General features: G+C 48.8%; 2 protein-coding genes across 2 annotated transcripts in view; both read right to left on the reverse strand.

The window, feature by feature from the left end:
- Positions 1–25,187, reverse strand: part of LOC144104055 (TNF receptor-associated factor 6-like) — a 53,020-nt gene that overhangs the window by 15,434 nt on the left and 12,399 nt on the right. The window lies entirely within an intron of this gene.
- On the reverse strand, positions 3,899–6,223 carry LOC144105340 (uncharacterized). The gene has a single exon (XM_077638484.1). The coding sequence runs from the start codon at positions 6,221–6,223 to the stop codon at positions 4,412–4,414; it is 1,812 nt and encodes a 603-aa protein (XP_077494610.1). The 3' UTR covers positions 3,899–4,411.

Here is a 25,187-nt window from a genome sequence, read left to right on the forward strand (position 1 = left end):
ATGAAAGTCAAAAAGTTTAATGGTGTTGGGTAATACGTTAATCAATGTGTAATATACATTATTGAGATTTACCAATGGTAATTAGTTAATTAAAAAATTAATCGAATGATTTAAATGTTTTCATCCGAAGCGTCATTTTGCGTGAATACATGTGTTGGTGAAAAAATACTTAGTGTGTAAAAAATATGCTGTACTTAGATTTGACAACAAAAATTGTGATTAATTAGTTAATGCATTTGTCAAAGTCATGGGCAAACAAGCTGCAGCGTGTGGGTGGTAACAAAATTTTTAAAATTATTGCGGGAATACAATCAATAAAACAAAAAATAAAATAATAAATAAATAAAAGCCATCAGACTTTTAAAGATTACAAAATATATGAAAAAAATTTAAAAAATAAACAATTATAAACGAAGGGGGAAGAGAGAAAAGGGAGAGGCTTTCGCATTTCCGCTCTTAAGCGGACTTCAGTGCAATCCTGTAATTTTTATTAGACATTTCGAAGTAATCGTAACCTAAGGCGAAAATGGCACAATGGATCTGACTGGCACCCAGGTGTCTTACTTCGCGTTCATCAAAAGTACTGTTTCGATATTTTTACTGTTTCTGAGTGAATAATTAGTTAAGAACTGTTAGTTTACTTATGAACTTTTTGATTGAGGACCAAAGCGCCAGATGTAAGTTGCTGATGACCGTTATAAACTTCTGGCTAGGGTTTTTGCGGCAAGGTGCCTTTAAAAGCCAGACAAATACAAAGACTAGCATTTAATAGCGCCACTATCTGAGCTATCTTAGAGAAAATTCGAAAACATTAAATCTTTTTCTAGAGAGAGAGAGAGAGAAACAACTTTATTGTAACACCAGTCAATGAACGCCAGGAGAGAAGTCCATCTCCCCTGTCGGCCCTAGCCGTCGGCCGGGATCCCTTGGGATACAGCAGCAGCAAGGGCTTGACCGATGATGTCTTGCTGGACGTTGGGGTCTGGGCTGCGGAGCAAAGCCTCCCAGGATTCTATAGTGCGTGAGCTATCATATTAAGCCGGGCACGTCCACACCATGTGGACCAAATTTGCTGGCTGATCGCAAAATTTGCACTTTGACCTGAATACTGTAGGATGCCACTTGCTGTAGAGTACTGGGTTGGGAAAAACCCCTGTCTGTAATTTCCTCCAAAGAACCTCCTCTTTTTTATTGAGCGTTTTGTCCGCTCCCGGATAAATCTGACGATTTATTCTGTAGTATTGTGTGATTTCCTGGTATGCGCGCATATCCTCTGTGCTGTTTGTACTTCCAGAGATTTGGGAGGTCCCAGGGGTCGACCGGTAAGTGAGACCTCGGGCGACCGAATGAGCCTCCTCGTTCCCTTTAAGTCCTTGGTGAGCTGGTGCCCAAACGAGCAGAACCAGTTCTCTGGGTCCTCCTTCCCTGCTTAATATACGGATGGCAGTCTCCATCACCCTCCCCGATTCGTAATTTCTCACAGCGTTTTTTGAATCGCTAATGACCACCTTGACCCCTCCTTGGCTGGCGGCTAAGGCTATCGCCACTTCCTCAGCTTCTACTGTCTTGACACCACTGATTGTGCAGCACGCCACCGGGGTTCCGTCTTCCTTAACCGCCACAGCCGCGTGTGCGGCTTTGCTCTCATATATTGCAGCGTCCGTATACAGGACGTCCTGTCGACCTGTATACCTAGCATGTAATGCTTCTGACCTGTCTTTGCGCCTGCCTTCGTGAAAGGCGGGGTGCATGTTTCTGGGCAGCGGAGGGATTTTAATCTTGTCCCTGATTTGTCGTGGTATGTCTCGTGAGCGGGCATGTTCATGCTTGGGCTCGTAGCCCAATCTCTCTAAAATTTTCCTCCCCGTTTCAGAACCGAGTAGCCTTTGATGCTGAGCGGTAAGGGCAGCCTCAATGAGCTCCGCGAGAGTGTTGGAGACCCCTAGCTTCATAAGTCTCTCAGTGGATGTGTTCGGGGGTAGGCCGAGTGCGACCTTGACATTTTTCCTGATAATGATTTCGAGCTTGTTCCGTTCCGCTCCGTTGAGTTTCAGGTGGGGTGCCACGTACACTATCCTACTGATTACGAAGGCTTGCACGAGTCTCAAGAGATTCGCCTCCTTCATCCCAGCGTGCCTGTTCGCTATACTTCTGATAAGACACGTCTGATTTGCACTAGCTTCTAACCTAGCAAGCGTTTCATGATTCTTCCGATTCGCCTGAATCCTTAGCCCGAGGACGCGGATACTCTCAACCGCGGGGATCTCTCCGCCATTGACATACAAGTGGATGTCTGCCTCGTGCTTTTGGTGAAGCCGCCGTTTTCCAGGGGGCATAAGGAACAGTGCTTCCGTCTTTTCGGCCGAGCATTTAAGTCCCTTGGGTTTCAGGTACTCTTCAATGATGTCAATTGCTTTTTGCAGAGAGCTTTCAATTTGTCCGTCACTCCCCTTATTTATCCATAATGTTATGTCATCCGCGTATATTGTGTGGTTTAAATTCTCAATGTCCGCCAACAGTTCGGGGAGTCTCAACATCGCAATGTTTGAAGAGGGTCGGTGATAACACCGAGCCTTGCGGCGTTCCTGTGTTACCAAGTATAATGTCCTCGATGGAGTCTTCCCCTATCTTGAGAGTGGCTTTCCTGTTCGTAACAAAGTCCTTGATGTAACTATACACTCTCTTACCTACATTTAGTGAGTTCAGATTCTCTAAGATAGACACGTGCCTCACGTTGTCAAATGCCTTTGCCACATCCAACCCCACAATCACTTTCGTGTCTCGGGTTTGCTTATCTATAATTTGGTCCTTGAGTTGCAGCATCACGTCGCATGCCGACAGCTTTGGTCGGAAGCCGATCATGGTGTCTGGGTATAGCCCATTGTCCTCTATGTACCTACTGAGCCGCGTCTGAACGACATGTTCCATAAGCTTACCCACGCAGGAGGTGAGCGATATCGGCCTGAGGTTCTCGAGGCCCAGTTTCTTCCCCGACTTGGGAATGAAAATGAGATTTGCGAGTTTCCACTCCTGTGGTATCGTCCCTTTCTCCCAGCACTCCTGCATGTACGTTGCGATGTTGGCGATGGACCTGTCGTCTAAATTACGAAGCATTCTGTTGCTCACTCTATCCGGCCCCGCTGCTGACTTAGTCCGCAGGCGATTAATCTCCGCTCTGACTTCTGCCAGGGAAAGCGGGGCGTCTAATTCCGAATTCTCTCCCCCTTCATAGTCCGGGAGGGGTTCGGGTCCGGCGGGATTTATGTACCTGTTGCGAACTTCTTCTAATAGTTCCTTCTTAGTGCCTTCAAACTGATGCGCCAGTCTTTCCAGCTGTTGTTTGGACGCTGACTTTGTGCTATCCGGATCTAAGAGGTGGCGAAGAAGTCGCCACGTTCGTGCGGTACTCATATTCGTCTCCATCTGATCGCAGACGTTCCCCCAATTCTGCTTCGTGAGTGCGATTGCGTGCTCTTCAATTTCTCTGTTTAAAGCCGCTATCTGTTTCCTGATATTCCGATCCCATCTCCTTTGTCGAAGTCGATCCTCCAACCCTTTCTTTTTCCTCCAGAGATTTATTAATCTCCTGTCTACGGCTTCGTTGTCCCCCTCGATTTCCACCGCTTCGGTGGCCTCTTTAGCAGACCGTACCACCCCATCGCTCCATTCCGCAATGTCAGAGGCGGGAGCCGGGTTGTCCCTGAGTGCCCTGAAAGCGTCCCAATTTACGGCCTCTACCTTCCGTTTCCCGGGAATTGTCGGGCCTCCTTCTACCACCACTTCTATGATCTTGTGATCGCTTCCCAGATCCTCGTTTGTATTGCACCACGTGGCTCTAGTGCCGCTCCCCGTCAAGGTGAGGTCAGGTGTTGTGTCACTCGTGATACTATTTCCCTTCCTTGTGGGTTGCAGCGGGTCGGTTATCAAATCCAGATTATGAGTCTGTATGTCGTCCCACAATTTCCTGCCCTTGATTGAAGCCTGTTTATATCCCCATGCCGAATGGTGAGCATTAAAGTCCCCCACGATCAACAGCGGGTTGTTCTTTATCTTACGTCGCGTCGTTGCGAAGAGATCCCCGAATTCACATTTCCTTTGTTTGGGAGAACTGTAGACATTTAATACGAACAAGCTACTTTCTCTCTTTCTTCGCGGTATCAGTTCTACGAGAGCATGGTCTATTTGTGTACTCCCGATGTTATGCTGCACCGCCGTGATGTTTCGTTTGACTAGGGTGGCCACCTGCGTGTTTTCACCCTCGCCTACGTATGATTTGTACCCCGACAATTTTGCTTTTCTGCCGCATTCTTGTAGTGCTATTAGCTCCGGTCGGTCCCCGTTCCTCAGGAATTCCTGCAAGACAGCACGCTTGCGCGTGAAACCTCTACAATTCCATTGCCAAACGGTGGTTTTACTGGATCTGTGAGCCATGATTTCCAATCAGCTGATTCATCTGGTTTCGTAGTACTTGTTGGGTGAGGTGTTCATACGCCCGGTCCCTTTCCGCAAATTCTTCCTTAAGTTGTTCAGTGAGGTTATTATCCCTCTGATGTATTTGCTCTGCGACACTGTTATCTCGTTGATGCAGCTGCTCTGAGAGGGTTTGGAACATCCCTAACATGCGTTCTTCAAAAGCCTTGCGCCATTCATTGTCCTGTCTAGATTTGGCCTCAAATTTTGCCTCCAATTGTTCTATTTTCATGTCTATCACTTTCTCTGTGTCCATATCTATTATGGGCTTCTCTACTTCCTTCGCCCTCTTCTTAGCCGGCGGCTGAGCCGCACCCTGCTCCTCTGATGCTCTTACAACTGGATTTTGTGGCATCTGCGATTGTTTCGCAGGCGCTGCATTAGGCTTAAGCGCTATTCTAAGCTCCTCAATTTGCTTGCTCATCGCTGCGAGCTGTGCCTTAAGCAATCGATTTTCTTCCTTAATCTGAAAGATTTCTTCATCGCGTTTATCCTGGGAGGCTTCGCTCACCCAACCCACCTTTCGGCTCGGAGACTTGGGCCTCGCTGGGTTGTTGACGACAGCGCCTCCGGAGGGGCCCGCAGTCCCGGGTTGGGCCTTCTTTTGCTTCTCCGCTTCCCGCAGATCCGGTAGACGCGGGAAGGACTCTGATCTCCCTCTCGACTCGCTCTGGTTTCCTGACTGACTCCTGGATCTCCCTTGATGCTTTTCGAACCGGCTCCTTCCTACTTCGGTCTCCTTCGCCTTCCGCGCTACCTCTTCCATGACTTCCATAGCCAGCTTGGCCTCCAATTGCCTCTTCTTTATCGTATAAGAGGTCCTGAAAGCTTCCTTGCATTTCCGGTCTGCTGTCAAGTGACCTTTGCCGCACAATTTACACTTGGGCTCGCATACGTGATCCTCGGGTGGGGCTATGATTCCGCATCCCAGACACTTAACTTGGGCGCTGACACATACGTCCGATCTGTGTCCTAGCTCGCCACAGCGGTAGCGCACCTCGTACCGCTTCTTGTAGAGCACGCACTTTAGGGGTACGTCGTAACAGTACACCCACCTCGGCACTGTCTCGTGTTTGAAGATGACGATCGCCGAACTGGATTTGCCCATCTTCCTAACGCCAAGTATCGGCGGGTTCCTCGGGGTGCCGAAGGCCTCTGTCAGTTCCTCTATGGTCAGTTTCGGGTCGATGCCGTGCACCACACCCCGCCCGCAGTCCTCGTGCGGCGCCAGGTACGCTGTGACTTCGTACTCGTCGTCGTCGATATGGATAGACTTAATCTTGGTCACCTTCCAGACAGTGTCCATGTCTGGGGTGCAGAAAATCAGGGTGCATTGTTTGTCGTTATGAATCAGCACATCCTTGTCCTGCCCTTTGACCCATGGAATTTGCGCTGCCATACGCACCGCCGCACTCAACCTCGTAGTCGGAACTTTCGCGAGCGCCAGCCCATTCTTCGGCCGAATAAGTATCTTGTAGTCATTAGCTGGCAAACGCGGAAGGTACGACGCAATTGAGCGCTCGGCGTTCTTCTGCCCCAGCTTTTTATATGCGGCGTTCACCTCCGCCGCTATCTTTTTGCCCTCTCCGGATTCGGCTCCGCGTTCCAATCTGGCGTCTCCATCTTTGCCTCCTCGCCGTTCGCCTCTCGTGAGGTCCTGCAGTTCTTTAACATGTTTTCCCACTTTAGTGATCCAATCCGAGGTTCTCAATTCTTCGGGTGTAATCTCCGTACCCTCTACGGTCACCTCCATGGTCATGCAACGGCGTTGCGAAGCGAGAGCCGGGGGCTTCGGCGGTCGCCGAGCCGCCGCGTTCGTTTACCGCTAGCGGTCGGCTTAGCTGGGCGGGAAACATGGTCGACACAAAAAGGCCATAAAATGTTCAAACGTCCACTCACGCTCATGAAAATGTCACCCAGATGACCCTTGTGACTTTCCACAGGTGATGGCAAACAATTATTCCATGAATCGGCACAATTTCCACCAGACAAACCAACTTTCCACGGAACCGACGTGAGTCACGTCCGCACTCCCTGGCCCCCTGGTGGCCGTCCGTCTTTTCTAGAGAAACGCATTTTCCGGTGTATTTTGGAGTTAGTGGAGGGCGCGAGACATGTACCAGCTTTCCTCACGGTTGTGCAAAGCGCATAACTTGTTGGAACTCAGGCATATCGTTCTGTATTATGGGTAGCTGTTTAAAACAATTTAAATTTCTTCGACCGTGAGTGGTCAGTGTTCAATACATTCTTAAGTTTGCTTTACTTGAGCCAACTCAGATGCCCACAGTACTTAGAGTGTTCTGAGGAAAATAGAGCTTCATTTCTGTTGAAATGTTTCATTTTCGGTACTGAAGTTCGTGTCACGTACGCCAGTGAATTTATAATATGGTAGTTGTAAAAACGGTCTTGCTCGACGGTCAGGGCACGCAACCCCGATGATGCGCCAATCTGAAAGGAGTGTAATCATAGTCAAAGACTATCTTTCGTGCAACATTCGCGAAAAATATTGCCTGGACAGCGCTGCCCTCGAACGATGGTGGCGCCACACAGTGACGTCCCGCGCTGATCAGCCACATGGCTTTATCATTTTCTTTGCGATGCCACCAGACTTATCTCGATTCATGGCGGCTGCGCTCAACTGCTTCCACATCGGAGGACGCTTAAGCTTCGTCTTTAAGATTGGGACGCGACAGCGTGTTGCAGCCATTGGACAAAGTTGGCCTTTGGCACAAATCAAGAAAGATTAAGCTCACCCCAAAGCACATGGTCGGCGGTTATACATTTGAGCTACACTGCGCTCACTTTGACTGCCTGCGGGCACATCCACTAAACAAAGCCGTCCAAGTCGCCCTCATGCGGTCCCAGCCATATACATTGTGTTTCCGGGAAGACTAAATAATCCCCAAAAATAAGTTTTTTGAGGTAAAGGTATGTTTTGCCGCCACTGCAATACCAGTGTTTACTGACGCCCGGAAACCCGTAAATAGTAGTAACTAGTAAATTGGTTCACTAGTTTCTAATAATTAGCTTTTTACTACTAAAGCTAGGTTCCTGGTTGCAGTTAGAGCTAGGTAGCTGGTTGTTAGTAATAGCCATATTTGTTGTTAAAATTTCGAAAACGCGATGCAAGTCATTGCAGTGGCGCAGCAAATTATGACCAGTTCTCGCGCAACTCGACAATTTCGCCATTCATCACTCCGCTGAACACATTAAAACTTGAAAACTGGTTCTGGGGGAAAGGAAATGGCGCAGTATCCGTCTCACATATCGGCGGACACCCAAACCGCGCGGTAAGGGAAGGAATAAAGGAGGGAGTGAAAGAAGAAAGGAATGAAAACGTGTCATAGTGGAGGGCTCCGAAATAATTTCGACCGCCTGGGAATATTCAACATGCACTGACATCGCACAGCACGCGGGCGCCTTTTGCGTTTCGCTTCCATCGAAATGCGGCCGCCACGGCCGGGTTCGAACCCGGGTATTTCGGATCAGTAGCCGAGCACCTAACCACTGAGCCTGCCCACGTTCCACGTTGAAGTCTGCTCCACGCCATTCACGCCTGGCCTGACGTAGCGAGGAGCGGTGGGCACCGATCATCGGGTTGGGCAGGTAAAGTCACGTGGCATGTGCTCCCGGAAGGGACGCGACTTGATAGGCAGCGCTCAGCAGCACCTAACAAATGTTGAAAGTCCGTCAATTCGACAATTCCTGGCGTACTGCTGACAATTTCCCCATCTTGCAGATTACCTGCTTGCTCATGTCGCCTGTTACTGCCCTCGAATTATGCCAGGGCCTCCCCTCTCCACCCAAGTTTCTGGCTACTGTCCTCCTCGGAATCAGCCCTCAGTGCCAGCCGTCCCGTCGCCTCTTTCACCTGACCGTTCTGCCTTCTCCATCCGAGGCCCACCTCGACGTTTAGGTCGAGGACAATACTGCTGCTATGGCGCTTGTCGACACTGGTGCGGCAGTTTCCCCCTGTCCACCAAAACTCTCTTTTTGAAAATTAAAAAAGATTTTCACCGCCACCACACTTTCCCGCTGATTAGTGAAAGTGACGACGTCACTTCCTGGTCTTTCGGTGCGCACGGCAAGAGCAATAAATTTAGCTGTCAGCAGCGTGCTCTGTTCAGGGCGTCCTATAAACATTTTAGTTCATCGTTTTGCCTTCCCTTATAAAAATGGTCTATAGACAGTCTATAGACTTCTTATAGACTCTGTTGCCTTCCTAAAGATATTTATTTTGTCTATGCATAGTCTATAGACTGTATATAGACAAAAGTATACTAAAAGTGTATGGCGATAAATCCATAGATTGTCTATAAACTGTCTACAGGATTTTTACTGTCTATACACTGTTCTCTAGGGGTTGCCTATAAAAAGTCCATAGACTGTATAGACAGAAGTCTATGGACAGTCTATAGACCATATACAGTATGTCTAAAAAAAATTTGTAAGGGTTCCTATTCTCACGACATCATTGTGTGTTCGGACTTGCTGTCACGCCATAACATGGTCATCGATTGTGATATAGCTTTTTAATGCTCCTCGCTCCCTCGCTGGCCGCTGATCCTCATAAAGCCGTGGTTGCCCAACTTTCGTGCCGGCTCTTCCATCCTTGTGCTTATTGCATGTGACTGTTCTCACGATGCAGGTGTGCTTTGTATGCCATCTTGCTTTTTTTCTCTGCTTATAGTGCCTTCTCCTGTTTTATGCCATACTCACGCTATCAAGTGGCCTCAACACGTTGTTTGTGTACACACCGTTCTCATTTTCTTCCGCCCTCACAAGTTGAAAGCCTCGCCGCCATTGAGGGCAATGGTTGTGTTCTCACCTGTCATTACAAAGACGACACTCAGTGTCCTGTCTTGCAAGCTCTCCCATCCAACCTCCTCCCGTGCGCGACCTTTCATCTACAGACAGCTTCTTTCGCTCCATCGACGCCCCTGTTCCTACGAATCAGCGCACTCAACTTCTTGAGCCACCTCATTAATATCGCTCTTGCTTTTGTTCTTCGCAACCCAATTTGATTCACGCGTTAACTGTTCCAGTCAAATTGACACCAGTTCTCATTTTACATACACCTTTGAGCCAGCGCCCATAGTGTGTAACCGCCACAGAGTCACATGTTATTCAGGAGAGTCCAGCGTGCATATCTAGTTGTCGGTAATAGTTTACGCCAGCAGGCACACTATCGAAACAAAAAAAATAGCTGTCGTTCAGCCCGCCTGACGCTAGTAAGAGGAGCGGCAGCTTTGTTAAGCATGGTTATACAATCTTACGCTTTCCCATATCGTAAGAATCATCAGATTCCGCTTCGCGGCGCCGACACATCGTCGAAGCACTAGTTTCGGCACGTTGCTCATCCATGCCTTTTTTAGAACGCAAGCACGAACCCCATGCCTTCATATAGCGAACGGCGCTTCACGCGATTTCCGGCAGTTGCGCTCCGCATACGCAGCTGTGGCGAGGAGCAGCGAGTCACGTGGCATGACGTCAGAGACACGCCTCCACTCCTCCTAATGTGAACGTCAAACTTCGTAGCCACATGACCTTCAGCCTTGTACGGAGGAGAAGGGCTCTCGCTCTCAAAACTGGAACAGGTTGGTAGCTTGCATCAGCGTGGTGCGATTCAGCCGATTCAGCTAAGAGCCCGTGCGCCTCGCCCGTTGTCTTGAGTAGAAGATGGTTTCGCTGGTGTCTACGTTATTGACCACCTCCTAAATGAGATAATTTCTACCATCTGGGAATCTTTAACGTGCACTGACATCGCACAGCACACGGGCGCCATTTGCGTTTTGCCTCCATCGAAACGCGGCTGCCGTGGTCGGGTTCGAAGCCGGGTACTCCGGTTCAGTAGACGAGTGCCTTAACCACAGAGCCACCGCGGCGAGTCCGGAGAACGCTCGAAAACCGCATTTGTGACACCTGGTGGCTTCTTTTGTTGACAGCGCTTAAAGAACACGGACAGAAGACATAAACTACGACGTCACAGGCGCTGACTTCTGTCTTCTGTCCGTGTTTTTTTAAGCGCTGTCAACAAAAGACTGGATCACCACCAACTAGCCCGACAACTTTACCTGATGGCTTGTATGAATATTCTGTGGTGCTTTCAACCTCTATACTGCCCCTGTTACTTCCAAACGTATGATGGACACAATTGTGTGTGGCCCTTAGTGAAAGACATGCCCCGGTTGCCTGGGTAACGTAGTGGTTTTTGCGCGAGAAAGTCAGACCCATCTGTCTCGAACGTCTGGACATGTCTAAGGAACACCGACCTGGACCTCAACTTAAAGTAATGTTGGTTTGCTGCTCTTTAAAATTCACAATTTGTGTCACGCTGTTCAGGGGAGGGTGTCCCGCCCCTTTCCGCTCACCTACCGGAGAGAGCATGGAGGCTGTCCCTCCCTGCTGCTCTACCTTAGAGAGTCAACGTGCTCTCATGGCTATGGCCCGAGCTGTCGCGGAAGCCACAAGGGTCCCGGACTAGGGACCTCTCCTAGGATTCGTAATGGGCTGGTCCTTAATGCCAGTCCCAACTCTCTCCTTTAAATAGCCTTGAATAAATGTTTTTCCATTACCAGCACCACCTAAGCCCAGTCAAACTTCGTGCTGTATCTGGCTTTTCTACATACTTCTATTGAGGAATTGAGTGGCTTCATGTCCGGCATTCTTGGACAGAAATTTTGAATATTGAAGTATTGTATGGTACTCTTATGGAGAAATTTAAGGTAATAGTGTATTCTTCCAATACGCAGCAAAACCTTTCTTTTAAAACTTTTCTATCGCTCCAATCGAACACTTAAGACTACCATAGCACACCAATGGGCAACGTTTCTGACGACACCAGAAGCGTTAATAGCAGAAAAATGCAAGCCTGCTGACGGGAGATCTACTGATATATTGATTGTTACAGTAAAATCTTATGATATGTGAAATAAATTGCGTTCATAAACTCTTTCCTGTGTAAAAATTCTACTGTCCAGTATTGGTAGGTATGAATGACTTTGCTCCTTTTTTAGGCATATTATTGGCAACTTTAGTTCCATTGTAGACACTTGAACCCCTCGGCAGGATTGTGGATTTTTCATTGGTCCCGAGAATACCACAAAACCTACAAAATCATGTGCAATCTCCTCACGGTACCATGGTTGGTATCCATCCGGTGCTATTTCTACCATTAAGCATTGACCGAAGCAAACTTGAAACAAAGTGGTACCGGCCTCGGCGCCGTGCTCGTCCAGCGAATATCTGGATTAGGCGAATAAATACTTGAAGCATACATTACTCGCGTCTGTTCGGCCTGCTGATTTGACATATCAGCTCAAATTTAGTTGTTCTAATTCGATTAGAACGTTTAAGTTAAGTAATCAAGATAATATAATCTCGATGGCTAGAGTACGCCTTCCAGCCGTTTTGAAATGTTTACCAATTCTTCATTTTATTAGCTTAATAAATTATTTTATTGTTTTCTATTATATTTATTTTATTATATTATATTGTTTAAATTATATTTATTGTTTTCAGGTAGCATGAGCACAATACGCACAGTGCTCAAAGACGAACTGGCGAACGCTACGGGACAGGGCGCTGAAAGCATTGCAGAAATCCCTGCTGCCGTCAAGGCAGGTGATGTTGAAGCGAACGAAAACAGTACAGAGATAATGGACCGGATTGCGAGAGTGGCCCGATGTGTGGATGTACATAGAAGCGGCGCATTTCGAGTGTTTTGTGAAGGCTGTAAAAGCTCTCCAAGAAAAAAAGCGATAAAGGTGGGTGTTTCGCTCTGTATGAAAAGAAGCAGGTGTACCTATGTGGCTACTGCCTCTCCCCTGGAGCTTATCTAAAAAAAAGATAGCGAATCCGCGAAAGTATACAAAATGCTCAATTGTACACGGGCAGCATGGACGACATTGTTGTACGGCCATTGGAATGGAGAATCAGGTTTAGTGTCGTACACCCGGAAGAAGGCGAGAAACGCCAATTTGAAGTGAAAGCGCGGAGTTCAGATTTGCGAAAGGAAAGGCCTACAAAGTCATCTAACGAGCCTACTTTTTTTCCAGCTCGCTGGCTTAATCTAATCGACGTAACACGTGACGGCTCCGTCTACCAAGACGAACTTCGGGTACAGGTAGAGCTGCTGTTGTGTGCTCGACTCGCACAAGGGTGCCCAAGGGAGTTTCTTGTGAAACGCCTTGAAAGTCAGTTTGTTTTGAAGGTTTACTTCTTTAAAAAAGTAAAAACAGATGAAAATTCACCGAATGACATCATCACTATCAGCAAGCTAGGACTGAACCATATGTGTTGATTATGAAATCGTGAAAAATGATTTTTTGTGTTGTCAACTTTTCTCCACATGCTTCACTTGTAGGCTTGCCTTGTTTGAACAGTTTCAAGCTTGATGCGATACGCGTACGTCCAGTGCGAAGCCAATATAAAAGCACTTCCGCGAAGCCTTCCCATCAGCAAATATCAGCAACATCTCGCAATCAATCTATCATTTGACGGCCACCTGCCACGCTGGGTGGCTAGTCCACAACAGTGCAGGCAAGTTGTGATGGGGCCATAAAGTCACGTGTCCTAGGTGGCCCTCCTTGGTTGCTCCTGCGGGGATGTTTTTTTTGCTCGCAACTCCGGCGACATTGACGGCGGATTTTCGGCAGACCAGGGGCCATCGTGCTGTCGCGTTAATTACTTTCAAATTATGCACAGTCTACTGACAGCTCTCGCCTTTATTTCCAGCCCCGACTTAACTGTTGCACTTAGGCTAAAAAGCCCTTTCCAAAAAGTAAGTCCTGCCCCATTACTCTTTTTAAGGTTACTACTTGTGTGTTGTGCTCACATAAAGTTCATTGCTTCATTATTGCACCATCTCATTCGCCCTTTGTCCGTTGCATTTTTTCGCGCTTTTCAATGCAGGTCTGTGCTTTGCTCATACCCTGAGATATTTGTATCCTGCAAGCACGGATATGTCATGTTCTTGTTCTCTAATCGTCTGAACTGTGGGATCGTTCAATAGCATCAGTCCCGACTTAAGGTAATAAGAAAGCAATCTATATAATAACCTTTCGTACATATTCGGCACAGCATAGGTAAAAATCTGATGTGTGCATTAAGAGACAAGGAGGCCCATGTCATTAGCAATATGGATAAGATAGTTAAAGTAGTCGAATAGTCGTACACAAATCTCTACAGTAGCCGATGTAACCAGAACGTTAATAAGAGAGACAGTAGCGCACAACAAGGCGTCATCCCGCCAGTAAAAAAAAAAAAAAAGGATGTAAAAACAGCCGTAGGAGCAATGAAAACGGGGAAAGCAGCTGGTGAGGATCAGGTAACAGCGGATCAATTGAAGGACGGAGGGGACATTGTGCTATGAAAACTAGCCACCCTCTATACGCAATGCCTTATTACCTCAATCATACCAGAAGCTTGGAAGAACGCTAACATTATCCGAATTCTTAAGAAAGAAGTCGCCAAAGACTTGAAAAATTACTGACAGATCAGCCTACTGTCCATTGCCTACAAGGTATTTACTAAGTTAATAACTCATAGAGTATGGACAACCCTATAGATTTTAACCAAATGATCAGGCAGGATTTCGTAAGGGATGTTCCAGAATTAATCATATTCACACTATCAATCAGATGATAGAGAAAAGCGCATAATATAACCAACCTCTATATATAGCTTTCGTTGATTACGAGAAAGCGTTTGACTGAGTGGAAACCTTACCAGCCATACACACATTGCAGAATCAGGGTGTAGAAGAACCTTATGTCAAAACATTCGAAAATATATAAAGAAGCTGCACAGCTACCATAGTCCTCCATAAAGTCACCTAAGAAATTCCAACAAGGAGGGCGTCAGGCAGGGAGACACGATCTCGCCAATGTTATTCACCGCCTGTTTACAGGAAGTATTCCGAGGCCTGAATTGGGAACAGTTAGGAATAAAAATCAATAGAGAATACCTAAATAGTCTGCGATTCGCTGATGACATTGCCTTGCTGAGTCACTCAGGAGATGAACTGCAAATCATGATCAATGAGTTAGACAGGCTGAGCAGTACGGTGGGTCTAAAAATTAACGTGCAGAAAACCAAAGTAATGTTCAACAGTCAAGCAAAGAAGCAGCAGATCACAATTGGCAGCGAGGTGCTGTAAGTGGCAAAGGAATACGTCTACATAGGGCAGGTAGTGACAGCCGATCCGGATCATAAGAGCGAAAAAACTCTAACGATAAGAATTGAGTCGAGCGCATATGGCAGGTTGTCTCAAATAATGAATAGCAGGTTGTCCATATCCCTCAATAGAAAAGTGTACAACAGCTGCATCTTAACGGCACTCCCCGATGGGGCAGAGACGTGGAGGCTAACGAAAAGGGTTCAGCTTATGTTAGAGACAACGCAGCGAGCCATGGAAAAAATGAGGAGGAGGATAAACTTTATTTTCGGCGACCAAGGAAGCAGTTAATGTGGGGTTGAATTGGGGAGAAAAATACGTTCTCCCCACTCCCGACGATCCCAGCCGAAGCCCCCATGCCCCCTCTCCCGCGCGCTGGCTTTGGCAGTCTCCCGCGCAGCGATGCTGGCGCCCTCTCTTCCCAGTTAATGTAACTTACAAGGGAATGCGCTCAGCCTCGAGGTGAGACTGCCGCTGCACGGTGCCTCGCGGAAAAGCAAACTCAGGGGGCTGCAGGGCAGGTCCCCACATCACGTTCTCCCCACTCAATCGCGGCTGACACGGTTCAAAGCCGCCCGGACCCCACCCCGTGATCACGTACGCTACCGAGCGCACGCCAACCACGGCAGGCCTTGCTCTGAGGGAACAAAGGAACGACACATTGGCTGACACAAACAGGCATTTATTGCTACAGAGAGAGAGAGAGGGAGAGACTCTTTAATGAAGAAACAGAGAATTTAGCCGGCGTTTCAATATCGCTGGCATGCTACTCTGCATAGGGAGGGGAATTTGGGAGATAAAGACTGAAGGAGAGCAGCGTGGAAGAGGTGGAAGAAAAAAACAAGATAAAATGCAGCCATGAAATGGGTACTAAGGATGCAGTGGCGAGTATTGATGTAACCTATGGAATGATGGAGTGCATAGTCCGACGAATGGGCTGACGAAGTTCACTGCAAGAAGAATGCATGAAGGTAACCTGCAAGTGAATTTAGAGCTTATCGAGATGTCCAATGTCTTTTAAATATGTAAAAAGAAAGTTCATTGCAAGTCTCTGTTGCCTGAAGCAGGCTAAGGGGCCTAAAACTTTGTCCATTGTTAGGGGCACTGTGCAGAGCTTCTGCATGCAATGTTCATAGTACGCACGCTCGTTAGCATACGCAGGGCACTCAAGCAGGATATGTTCCACAGTTTCTATCGAAGCACAGTTGTCACAATGCGGACTGTTCATTTGTCCAAAACGGTACCGCAGGCCATTTGTATATGCAGCATTCAGACGAAGTCGGTGATAAAGTGTTTCGAGTTGTCGAGGAATTCTGGGTGAGAGTCTTGATCTAAGATGTGGGTCGATTGAGTGAAGAAATTGGTACTGATGCGTCGGCAAACTCCAAAGCCGATACGTTTCTTCGTACGCAAAACTTTTAGCCATTTGGGACGCATCAGATTTCGTGAGAAAACTTCGAATGTATCTCTGATGTTGATGGCCCTTACGGGCCGCTTCATGTGCTTTTTTATTAGCCATAATGCCACAGTGAGCAGGTACCCACTGAAATGTTATGCAGTTGCCTGCGGCAATAGCTAAATGATGGATATACCCAATGTCCAGGGAAACTGGCTGGTGATTCGTTTTCTTCAGCAGGTTGGCCAGGATCTGCAGAGATGCTTTTGAATCGGTGAAGATAACCCAACGGCCGGCGGTTCGGCGCAGGATGTAAGAAGCTGCTTTCTTAATGCCGTGAAGCTCAGCTGTTGTAGAGGAGGTCCTCCGCTGCAGCCGGTAAGAAAGGGCATGGCCTGTTGAGGGCACATAAAGGCCACAAGCAGAAGTTTCTTTAGTAGTTGAACCATCGGTGAAGATATGGGTGTGCTGCGTATATTCTTCGATTAAGTAGGCGAGAGTAGCTTGCAGAAGTGCTGCCTCTGGCATGCGGCTCTTTGCATTCACACCTGGAGCAGACTTCTTCACCTTTAGAGGAGAGAGTGTCCATAGAGGAAAGGCCAGTGGTAGTAGTTTCTGAGGCTGATTAATAGTAGGAAGGGGCAGGAGCTGCACTGCCTGGCCAAAGCTAGAGAAACAATAACGCCAGATAGCAACAAGGTACGCTAATGAATCGAGGACGTCCGACTCACCACCAAGGTTCCGAGTGAATGTTCGCCCGCGCTAGGGCAAGGGATATAGCCTCCGAAGACCGGACGGGACGAGTACGGGAGCCTGTCTCCCCGTCGCTTCTTCGCCCCGCCGGCGAAGAGCGGAGCCGCGAGCGACACGTCCGCCCGCGCTTCAGTGAACTAGAATACTATCCTAGTGGCGCGAACGGAAAGGCGCGGGTGTGTCGTTTGGCGAAGAACCACCAGGTGGCGGCACTGCAACTTTTTCTAGCGGCGTCGTCGCTGGAGCTTGTGTGTGTTTCTCCGAGTCGTTGTTCCGGTGTGGTGCATTAATACGCCTGTAGTTAATAAACATGCATGCCATTTGCTTCAACTAGCTTCAACGTAACCTCATAGGCACCTTTTTTTTCCCCCTGCCGTTCCCCTTTGAGCATTTCGGCGATGATGAAAAATCGCCTCGTCGAATGCCGTCTACTACCGAGAACGGGCGCCGGGCAATGAGAGAGGCTCACGGATTTGCCGGTGGATGTTAGTTGTCTAGTTGTATCTTTTGCCAAGCTGATATTGTTTATCTGCGATTATAGTTTGGTGCCATGGGTTGTAACGTCCTAAAGCAACTCAGGCGATTAGGGACGCCGTAGTGGAGGGCTCTGGATATTTCGACCACCCGGGTTCTTTAACGTGCACTGACATCGCACAGTACACGGGCCTCTAGCATATCGCCTCCATCAAAATGCGATCGGCGCGGCCGGGATCAAATCGGTGTCTTTTGAGTCCGCATCCGAGCACTATAGCCACTGAGCCACCGCGGCGACTTAATTATAGAGAACTACACCCATTATTCATCTGTGCGCGCGCCTAGGCGCACGTAGCTACGTGTGATCTACTCTTACGGAAATCAGTTTTTTCCTGAGACGGTTAAGTGGCCTCAGAAACGCATTTTGTTCAGAAAATTTTACCCATGACTGAAAATATTTCCAACCCAATTTTCGGCAAATTTTACTTGCAGTGTATGCATGACATAAGCCAGGTTGATAAATCATACACGGGAGGCGAGCATTATACGTTTAATGGCAAGTGCGGACATGTAAAAGAAAAACTGAAGCAACTATTGGTTTGATGGCAAGCCCATTATTGGCGTAACCAGCCTAAATTAGGTTACATAGAAATTTCATCCGTGGAAACAAGGCTGGGCTTGCAGCTACCCTAACATGGTGCTTCGGAAATCGAAGTGCATCGACTCATTTTCAGGTACTTAAGCTTGGCATTTCCGGTTGTTGCGGCTATTGATGCTTTTCATAAAAAAGTGAAGGCGGGTTGTTATGTAAAAAGCAGTGAGCTCGGCTGCAACATTCTCACAGTGGTCTGGACAGCCAATTAAGTCGAAGCTCTGTTTTTACCTTAACAACATCTACAATATCAATGATACTGTCTGCATGTAGTTCCAGGAGGCTAAAACATGTTGTGAATGCATTTTCTAGGTAAGCTACAAATTTGTACAGGGCAGCAGCGGGATACAGAAGACCACCGTTGTCTTTCACGCGAGTGAACTGGGCTTGGTTTAAGTTCCCAGCCGCCTCTTTGGTCAACAAAAGCAAATTGAGGCAGCTTTCACAGCCCGCCTTCAGGACACATTTCCTGGCCACATAACTAGCTATAACCGGCTGTCACTTGATGCCACAGTGCAAGTGGAATGGTCTGGGGGTAATTTCGGGAGCACCGCATTTGCTGCATTTATGTTGCCTGCATCGAGCAGTTTATCAACAAGTTCCTGCCTGCCACTATGGGAGCTAAATTTGCTGGCCAGCATCTGCATCCAGAAGGGAACAGCTCGGATTTATCGTAAAGAATTTCAAGTTTGGTGTCTCTTCGTATCGATGTTGTTGCGAAGAGCATGCTGGCGTCACTGTCGCAATTTATCCGGCACCAGGTCTTTGAGGGAAGCTTCACTCCTCGAAGCATGTTAACTGTGAAGGGCTCACTCTCGGTGAGGTCTGCAGCATCATTTAGAGCGTTCAGCTCGGAAATCAAAACATCGGTTAATGGCTGACGAAGCGCTTCCTGCGCGACATCTGCACTATCATTATGTGCGTCCTGTCGCTTGCTGTTGCTCCATGGCCTTCTTTCTGGCCTCTGTTTCGCTCTTCGGGCAGAAAGCTAAGACGGACAGTCAGGCAGGAGGGTAGGCACCGCACCATGTGTCAGTGACGGCTTCCCACGGGGAAGTCGCACTTCCGAGCCATTTATCATGTGTATGTAGTCCCGCAATATGCACTCGGGCTCAAAGTGGCGCTCACAGACCGCTGAGGACTCAGTGAGAGGTTTGTCATCTCTTCGCAGATTGCGCTCCCACTTCTTCCTAAGTTCGTCGTCCGTGGTAGCGGCGAACAAAGACGCCTTGGGAGCTCCTGGATAACCGCTCCGACAGCCCGGGGCAAAGCAATGGGAGTCCGTCTTCCTTTTCGGCATCGTGCCTCTCTGTAGTGTCTTTTTAGCACGAACTTCACACACGCAAGACGATTTTCTCCGGATCACTCACAGTTTACAGCTCGAGGAGCCACGCCGAAACATAGAACGCAGACAAAACACTTCGTTTCAGCCAGTTCAGCGCCCGGAGAGCCGTTCCGAATGTGAGAAGCAGCACGGCAACAGCAGCGGGGGCTAGTAAAAGGCGCAGTAGCGCCCCTTGCGGCGAGGAAAGGCGTTCTGCCTCAGCTGCTACGCTGCCGCGCGCCTCCGTTCGCGCCACTAGATAGGTATTCTAATTCACTATAGCCCGCGCCGACGATCCCAGCCGAAGCCCCGCATGCCCCCTCTCCCACGCGCGGGCTTTGGCAGTCTCCCGCGCAGCGATGCTGGTGCCCTCTCTTGCCAGTTAATGTAACTGACAAGAGAATGCGCTCAGCCTCGAGGTGAGACTGCCGCTGCACGGTGCCTCGCGGGAAAGCAAACTCAGGGGGCTGCAGGGCAGGTCCCCACATCCCCCCAACCTTAAATAGACCCACGCGCCTGAAAGTACATGCTATGGAGAAGTCTCCTGGTCTTCATGTCCTTGAGGCAGGTCTTGCAGCGGAGGTCACGCCGACAGCGTTCACGCAGACTTCCGCGGTATTCCGAAAGCGGCGTGAAGGTCTCCGCTGGGACGACTCGCATGGCCCGCGGACTACCGTGTCCGCAGGCCCGCGAATCGAAGGCCGGCGGGAAAACTGCAGGCCAGGATCCTGCAGTAGTTGCCAGGGCAGCAGCAGCCAGAGGTGATCGCTGACTGGTCTCGCCACAGCTGCCCCGGATGGATGCGGCGAACAGGATACAGGCCGCTCCGTAGCAAGCAGGTGGCAGCGAGACGATGTGCACCGGACAGCAAGCCTGGGTGACTCCACCGGATCTGCGAAATTGCCGAAATGCTCTCGGCGTGCCTTTAACGTAGCTCACGGGAGGGGAAACGGCATCCGCAAGAGCCTCGTGGCACAATGCCTAACTCGCTAGCAAAACGTGTCGGCGGCTGTGCAAACTCAAAGTTCGAGTGAACAAAACCCTTTCTTGAGTTGAACGAGACTGCTCAGTTCGTGCGAGGTTCCAAAAAAAAACGGGCGGACAACAAAGTGCGCCCCCTTTCAACGACACGGTCCGGTGGTCGTGTCTCTTTTAACGTTGTCCAGGCAGCTCCGAAAAGCCTCAGGCCTAACTACCACTCCGACAACGACCGTGACCACAACAAAGACACGAAACGGGTTATGTGCGCACAGCCGCGAGGAGTCGTCAGCTTTGTGGGGTGGCCCTACCCCGCTCACTGCACAAAGCAGCTTCTGAGCGGTCGGCGCCCACCGTATCGAACGGTGTCGGAGCGCCCGGTGCCGAGCTGCAATACCAGCGAGCTCGTAGTGGCACCCGTGGCCCCAGGCCACCCGGCTCCCGGAGCCGCGACTCCCAGAGTCGAAAAAGAGACAGTAGAGAAAATATATACAGAAACTCGGACCACCCACGCGGCTTCCGTACTCACTCGCTTCGGGTTCGGTGACTCCGCGGGCGCTAGGCCTCGCGTTCCCTCGATGCGGACCAAGTGATTCTCGCGAAGAATCTCCGGGGAAAAAAATGTGCTGAGCATGTCGAAAAGTTCCAACATGCTGCAGTGCAATACACCTCGCACTCAAGAAAGCATGCCGCAGGTCCTAGCGATCAAAATTCACTCTAGGCCTAGCACTTGTCAAGTCCGGACAAAGAGCGTTCCTCGAACCGAACCGACAGTCGTCCAATGTTCCAAGAGCAGGCCCCACGTTGGGCTGCCAGATGTGGGCTTGAATTGGGGAGATAAATACGTTCTCCCCACTCAATCGCGGCTGACACGGTTCAAAGCCGCCCGGATCTCCCGCGCAGCGATGCTGGCGCCCTCTCTTGCCAGCTAACGTAACTGACAAGGGAATGCGCTCAGCCTCGAGGTGAGACTGCCGCTGCATGGTGCTTCGCGGGAAAGCAAACTCAGGGGGCTGCAGGGCAGGTCCCCACAGGTTATAGCCCCATCGATGGCCATGAGCCCGTGGCGTTCGGCTGCTTCTAGGGCTCTTGTCACAACCCGGGTCTGTGTGTCCAAGTCGGAACTGAGCAACGCGGCCTCCAAATGGTCTGGATTCGAGAGCTGCAAACCTCGAGAAGGGGAGTCCTGAGGGAAAGCCCAGAGTATATGGGATAGAGTGGCATGTTGGCCATATATCTGCCAGGAGGGAGAGTAGACCCCAGGATATATGCGGGCATATATCGCGGGCATATATCGCGGGGTTAGGGAAGGTGTTCGTTTGGAGTTGCCTCCAGGCAACCTCTCGGGTTTGGTTAGAGATATATGTGCGGGGGGATATAGAAGTCTACCTAAGCGGTAGTGCATAGTTATGTCATGAAATGTAACCATACGATCTCTCGTCGTCCGCAGGACGGGCGACAACACGTCCCGGTCGACGAATCCTCGGGAATGATTGTGGGCCGCCCCATTCCCTGGATGGGATGACTGCGCAGGAACCCAGATAAATTGGATCGGGCGGAGTTGGTCCTTGGTGGAGTGGAGGAGAGATAGCGTGACGGGGGAGACCCGACCTCTGGAGAAATTACGAATCACAGATTTAGAGTCGCTGAACGTGGTTTCTGCCGAGGTGGAGACCATCGCCGAGGCTATGGCCGCCTCCTCGGCCACTTCAGACGATCTGACGGGAATGGAGCACGCAACCAACGGCCGTCCAAAGTCCTTAGCATCTGCGCCCACCCTACGCCTGCAAGCTTCCTTATCTCATTACTCAACTAACCTTCTGCCGCCCCCTTCTACGCTCGCCTTCTCTTAGAATCCGCTCGGTTATCCTTAAGGACAAGCAGTTATCTTTCCTTCGCATTACATGCCCAGCCCGAACCCATTATTTCCTCTTGATTTCGACTAGAATGTCATGAACCAGCGTTTTTTCCCTCACCCGCTCTGCCCACTTCCGGTCTCTTAACGTTACACCTATCATTTTTCTATCCATGGCCGTCCACAGTAGTTACAACAGATTGTTACCGTTTCGGTTCGCGGCGCTCTTACCCCGAACAAAAGGGATAGAAAAATGATAGGTGTAACGTTAAGAGACCGGAAGGGGGCAGGGCGGGTGAGGGATCAAATGCTGCTCAATGACATCCTAGTCGAAATCAAGAGGAAGAAATGGGTTTGGGCTGGACATGTTTTGCGAAGGCAAGATAACTGCTGGTCCCTAATGGTAACGGAGTGGATTCTAAGACAAAACAAGCGTAGAAGGGGTCGGCAGAAGGTTAGTTGGGTAATGATATAAGGAAGTTTGCAGGCGTAGGGTGGGCGCAGCTGACTAAGAACATTGTTAATTGGAGAGACATAGCAGAGGCCTTTACCCTGCAGTACGTGTAGTCATCCTGATGATCATTATGATGATGGTGGTGACGATGATGATGGTGATGATGATGGTGGTGGTGGTGGTGGTGGTTGTGGTGGTTGTGGTGGTTGTGGTGATGATGGCGATGGTGATGGTGGTGGTGGCGGTGGTGGCAGATCAGAGAGACGCTACCGGCTTTATTAGTGGCGGACGCTATTCTACTATTATCTGATTGTCAGAAAGATTATCCGACCCTGGTTCATACTTCGGGAGAAGGAGGCTTTCCGGACTTCATTTTTAGCGCCATTATTTCTTTATTTATTATAAAAGTCGTGATCAGCAGCGGACAAAACCGACAACCCTGCCTTAGTCCTTTGTCTGTACCTATACTGCTTACACACTCTTCCCTCCTTGCAATATCAATTTCAGTATAGTGGTGTATTTACTTTGACAATTCCGTTCCCTTGAACGATAGTTTGCGCGTTGATTATGGAGCAGAGGAGCTCCCTCTGTCGTACTCCCTGCTTATGTCCAAGAAGGCCAAATAGAGATGAATGTTTTCCGCCATAGCCATTTATGTACATTTGATAAGCAAGAACAGGACATCATTTAAGCGAATGTGTTTTTTCTACGAAGTTACGGAAACGCACAGGAAATACGTGCTGTTGTGCGGATTGCAGGAGAGTTACAGGTGTGGTATGAGATCGTTTGCGAGCTTCGCAGCCCCGAAGTTCACAAGGGCGTACTGCTCCTGTTGGCCCTCGTTCGCCATTCACCCTTTCCGAACGGACGAACAAAGCAAACACGTCCGCCAATTCTAGATAGCTAATCTAGAAAGAAACGTTTCGGTCTTCGAAAGTCGTCGAGATCAACCACACATAGCCGCATGAACAAGCTTTTCCGCCGACTCTGAAAGTTACCTCGCAGGTCAGCGCTCACAGCTAAGTTCATTACTTACCACCAACGAAACCTCGAGCATTTTCATGTCCGCAAATCGAGCCTCGAGCGTATTACAATTTTGTGTGACGCTGACGCAAATGTGAACTTAGCGTAGCATAGACACGTTGCCATGCGCGCGTTGTTATATTTATGCAGTGGAATTAAACCTCGGAAACAGATTCACGCCAGCTAGTGAACGCTGTTTCTTGCATGACGTTGCTGCCATGGCAGTCAACATTTTTGTACAGACCTTATTTCTGTCACGTTCCTGTGTATAACAAATCAGTAGAAGATATTTTGCGCCAGCGAAGTACTGCTACCAGGCTGTAAACAAATGCGTACGATGTGCATGTGAACGTTTTATCGTCTGCATGCATGCCCCAATACGACAACGCCCTGCGCTGCCGCAGGAGCATTAAATCTTGTTTTAGATAACGATAAAAAGCACTCATCGAAGCATTCAGCGGAAGCAAAATAGACCATTCAGGCGATCCATTCGATGGTTCGAAGAGGCCGAATGCAGAGCGGCTCTCCGCACGCGACAAGAAGCCCTATTACGTTTTCACGGCTCAAGTGATCAAATTAGGGTTCTAACATGTCGTTTGAAGCTTTGGCCAAATCCTAGAGTGTCGCCCGCCCACTCCTTTACAACGGTACCAGCCGAAACACAGGCTCTCGGAACCGAACCAGCAAACGCAACAGCCGTCATGGCAAGGAAGGCGCCGAGCAGTCAGGAGGGGCGTAATGGCGGCGTGACCACGTGAGGAAATATGGCAGCCCCCATGACACGGCGCTGTAAGTCGTGTATGGAGCTGAAATTCACCGCCCTTTGACTGCAAATTACAGCTTTTTCATACATTAATTTAAGAACCCGAAGCTCCACCTCATTTCGGTTTTTTTTTTTTTGATGAAACGAGCTTATCCAAAGATACGAATATTCGCTGTGTTTCTCTGGCTGTTGAATCCCCAGGAAGGGCCGGGAACCACGTTCAAAGAAATAAACCCTGGACCCATTTTTTTTTTATTTTTCGAGAATCGACCCACTTCCATCCAAGTGCGATTCATACCCTTTTGCACAAATGGTTATAAAGTTTCTAATTATCAGCGTAAAAAATAGGAGTCAAGCTTATAATAGCATTGTTAATCATTTGTATAAGGCTAACACGTTATTTTTTGTTTGTTGTATATTTTTTTATGAAATACAGAAGCATCCCGTTATTGGAGCCCTTTCAATCGTATTTCCAACCGTAAAGAAGTATCGACACCTAAATTTTAGGTGCGTGCTTTCTTCTTTGAAATGATGCGTAAGGCATTATTATACCTGAATTACCATGTGGTATTCTCGTGCGAGCGCTATATAATATATAATAGAATTTATTTCTCGTGCTGTTTCGGTTTCAACAGGAAACGATGTCTGTGACGTCCCAATGTGGATATTGGTCACGTGAGGCTTGCAAAAACCGCAATATAATCGCTGCTTCTACATTCCTTGTCATCCCGGCTCTTGAGAAAGGCTGGCTTCCACACTTTACTGAATTAAAACGATGAAACAATTAATATACCGCTGTTTTTCCATGGACAACGTGACATATAACCACTCGTTGACATCACAGCCATCTTCCGGATGTTGAAACCAA

Source organism: Amblyomma americanum, chromosome 9 (assembly GCF_052857255.1).
Source record: "Amblyomma americanum isolate KBUSLIRL-KWMA chromosome 9, ASM5285725v1, whole genome shotgun sequence".
In the NCBI taxonomy this organism is placed as follows: Eukaryota; Metazoa; Arthropoda; class Arachnida; order Ixodida; family Ixodidae; genus Amblyomma; species Amblyomma americanum.

What these genes read in the sequence shown, in the direction of transcription:
- LOC144105340 (XM_077638484.1), bottom strand. Translation starts at nt 6,223, where the DNA reads ATGGAGGTGACCGTAGAGGGTACGGAGATTACACCCGAAGAATTGAGA.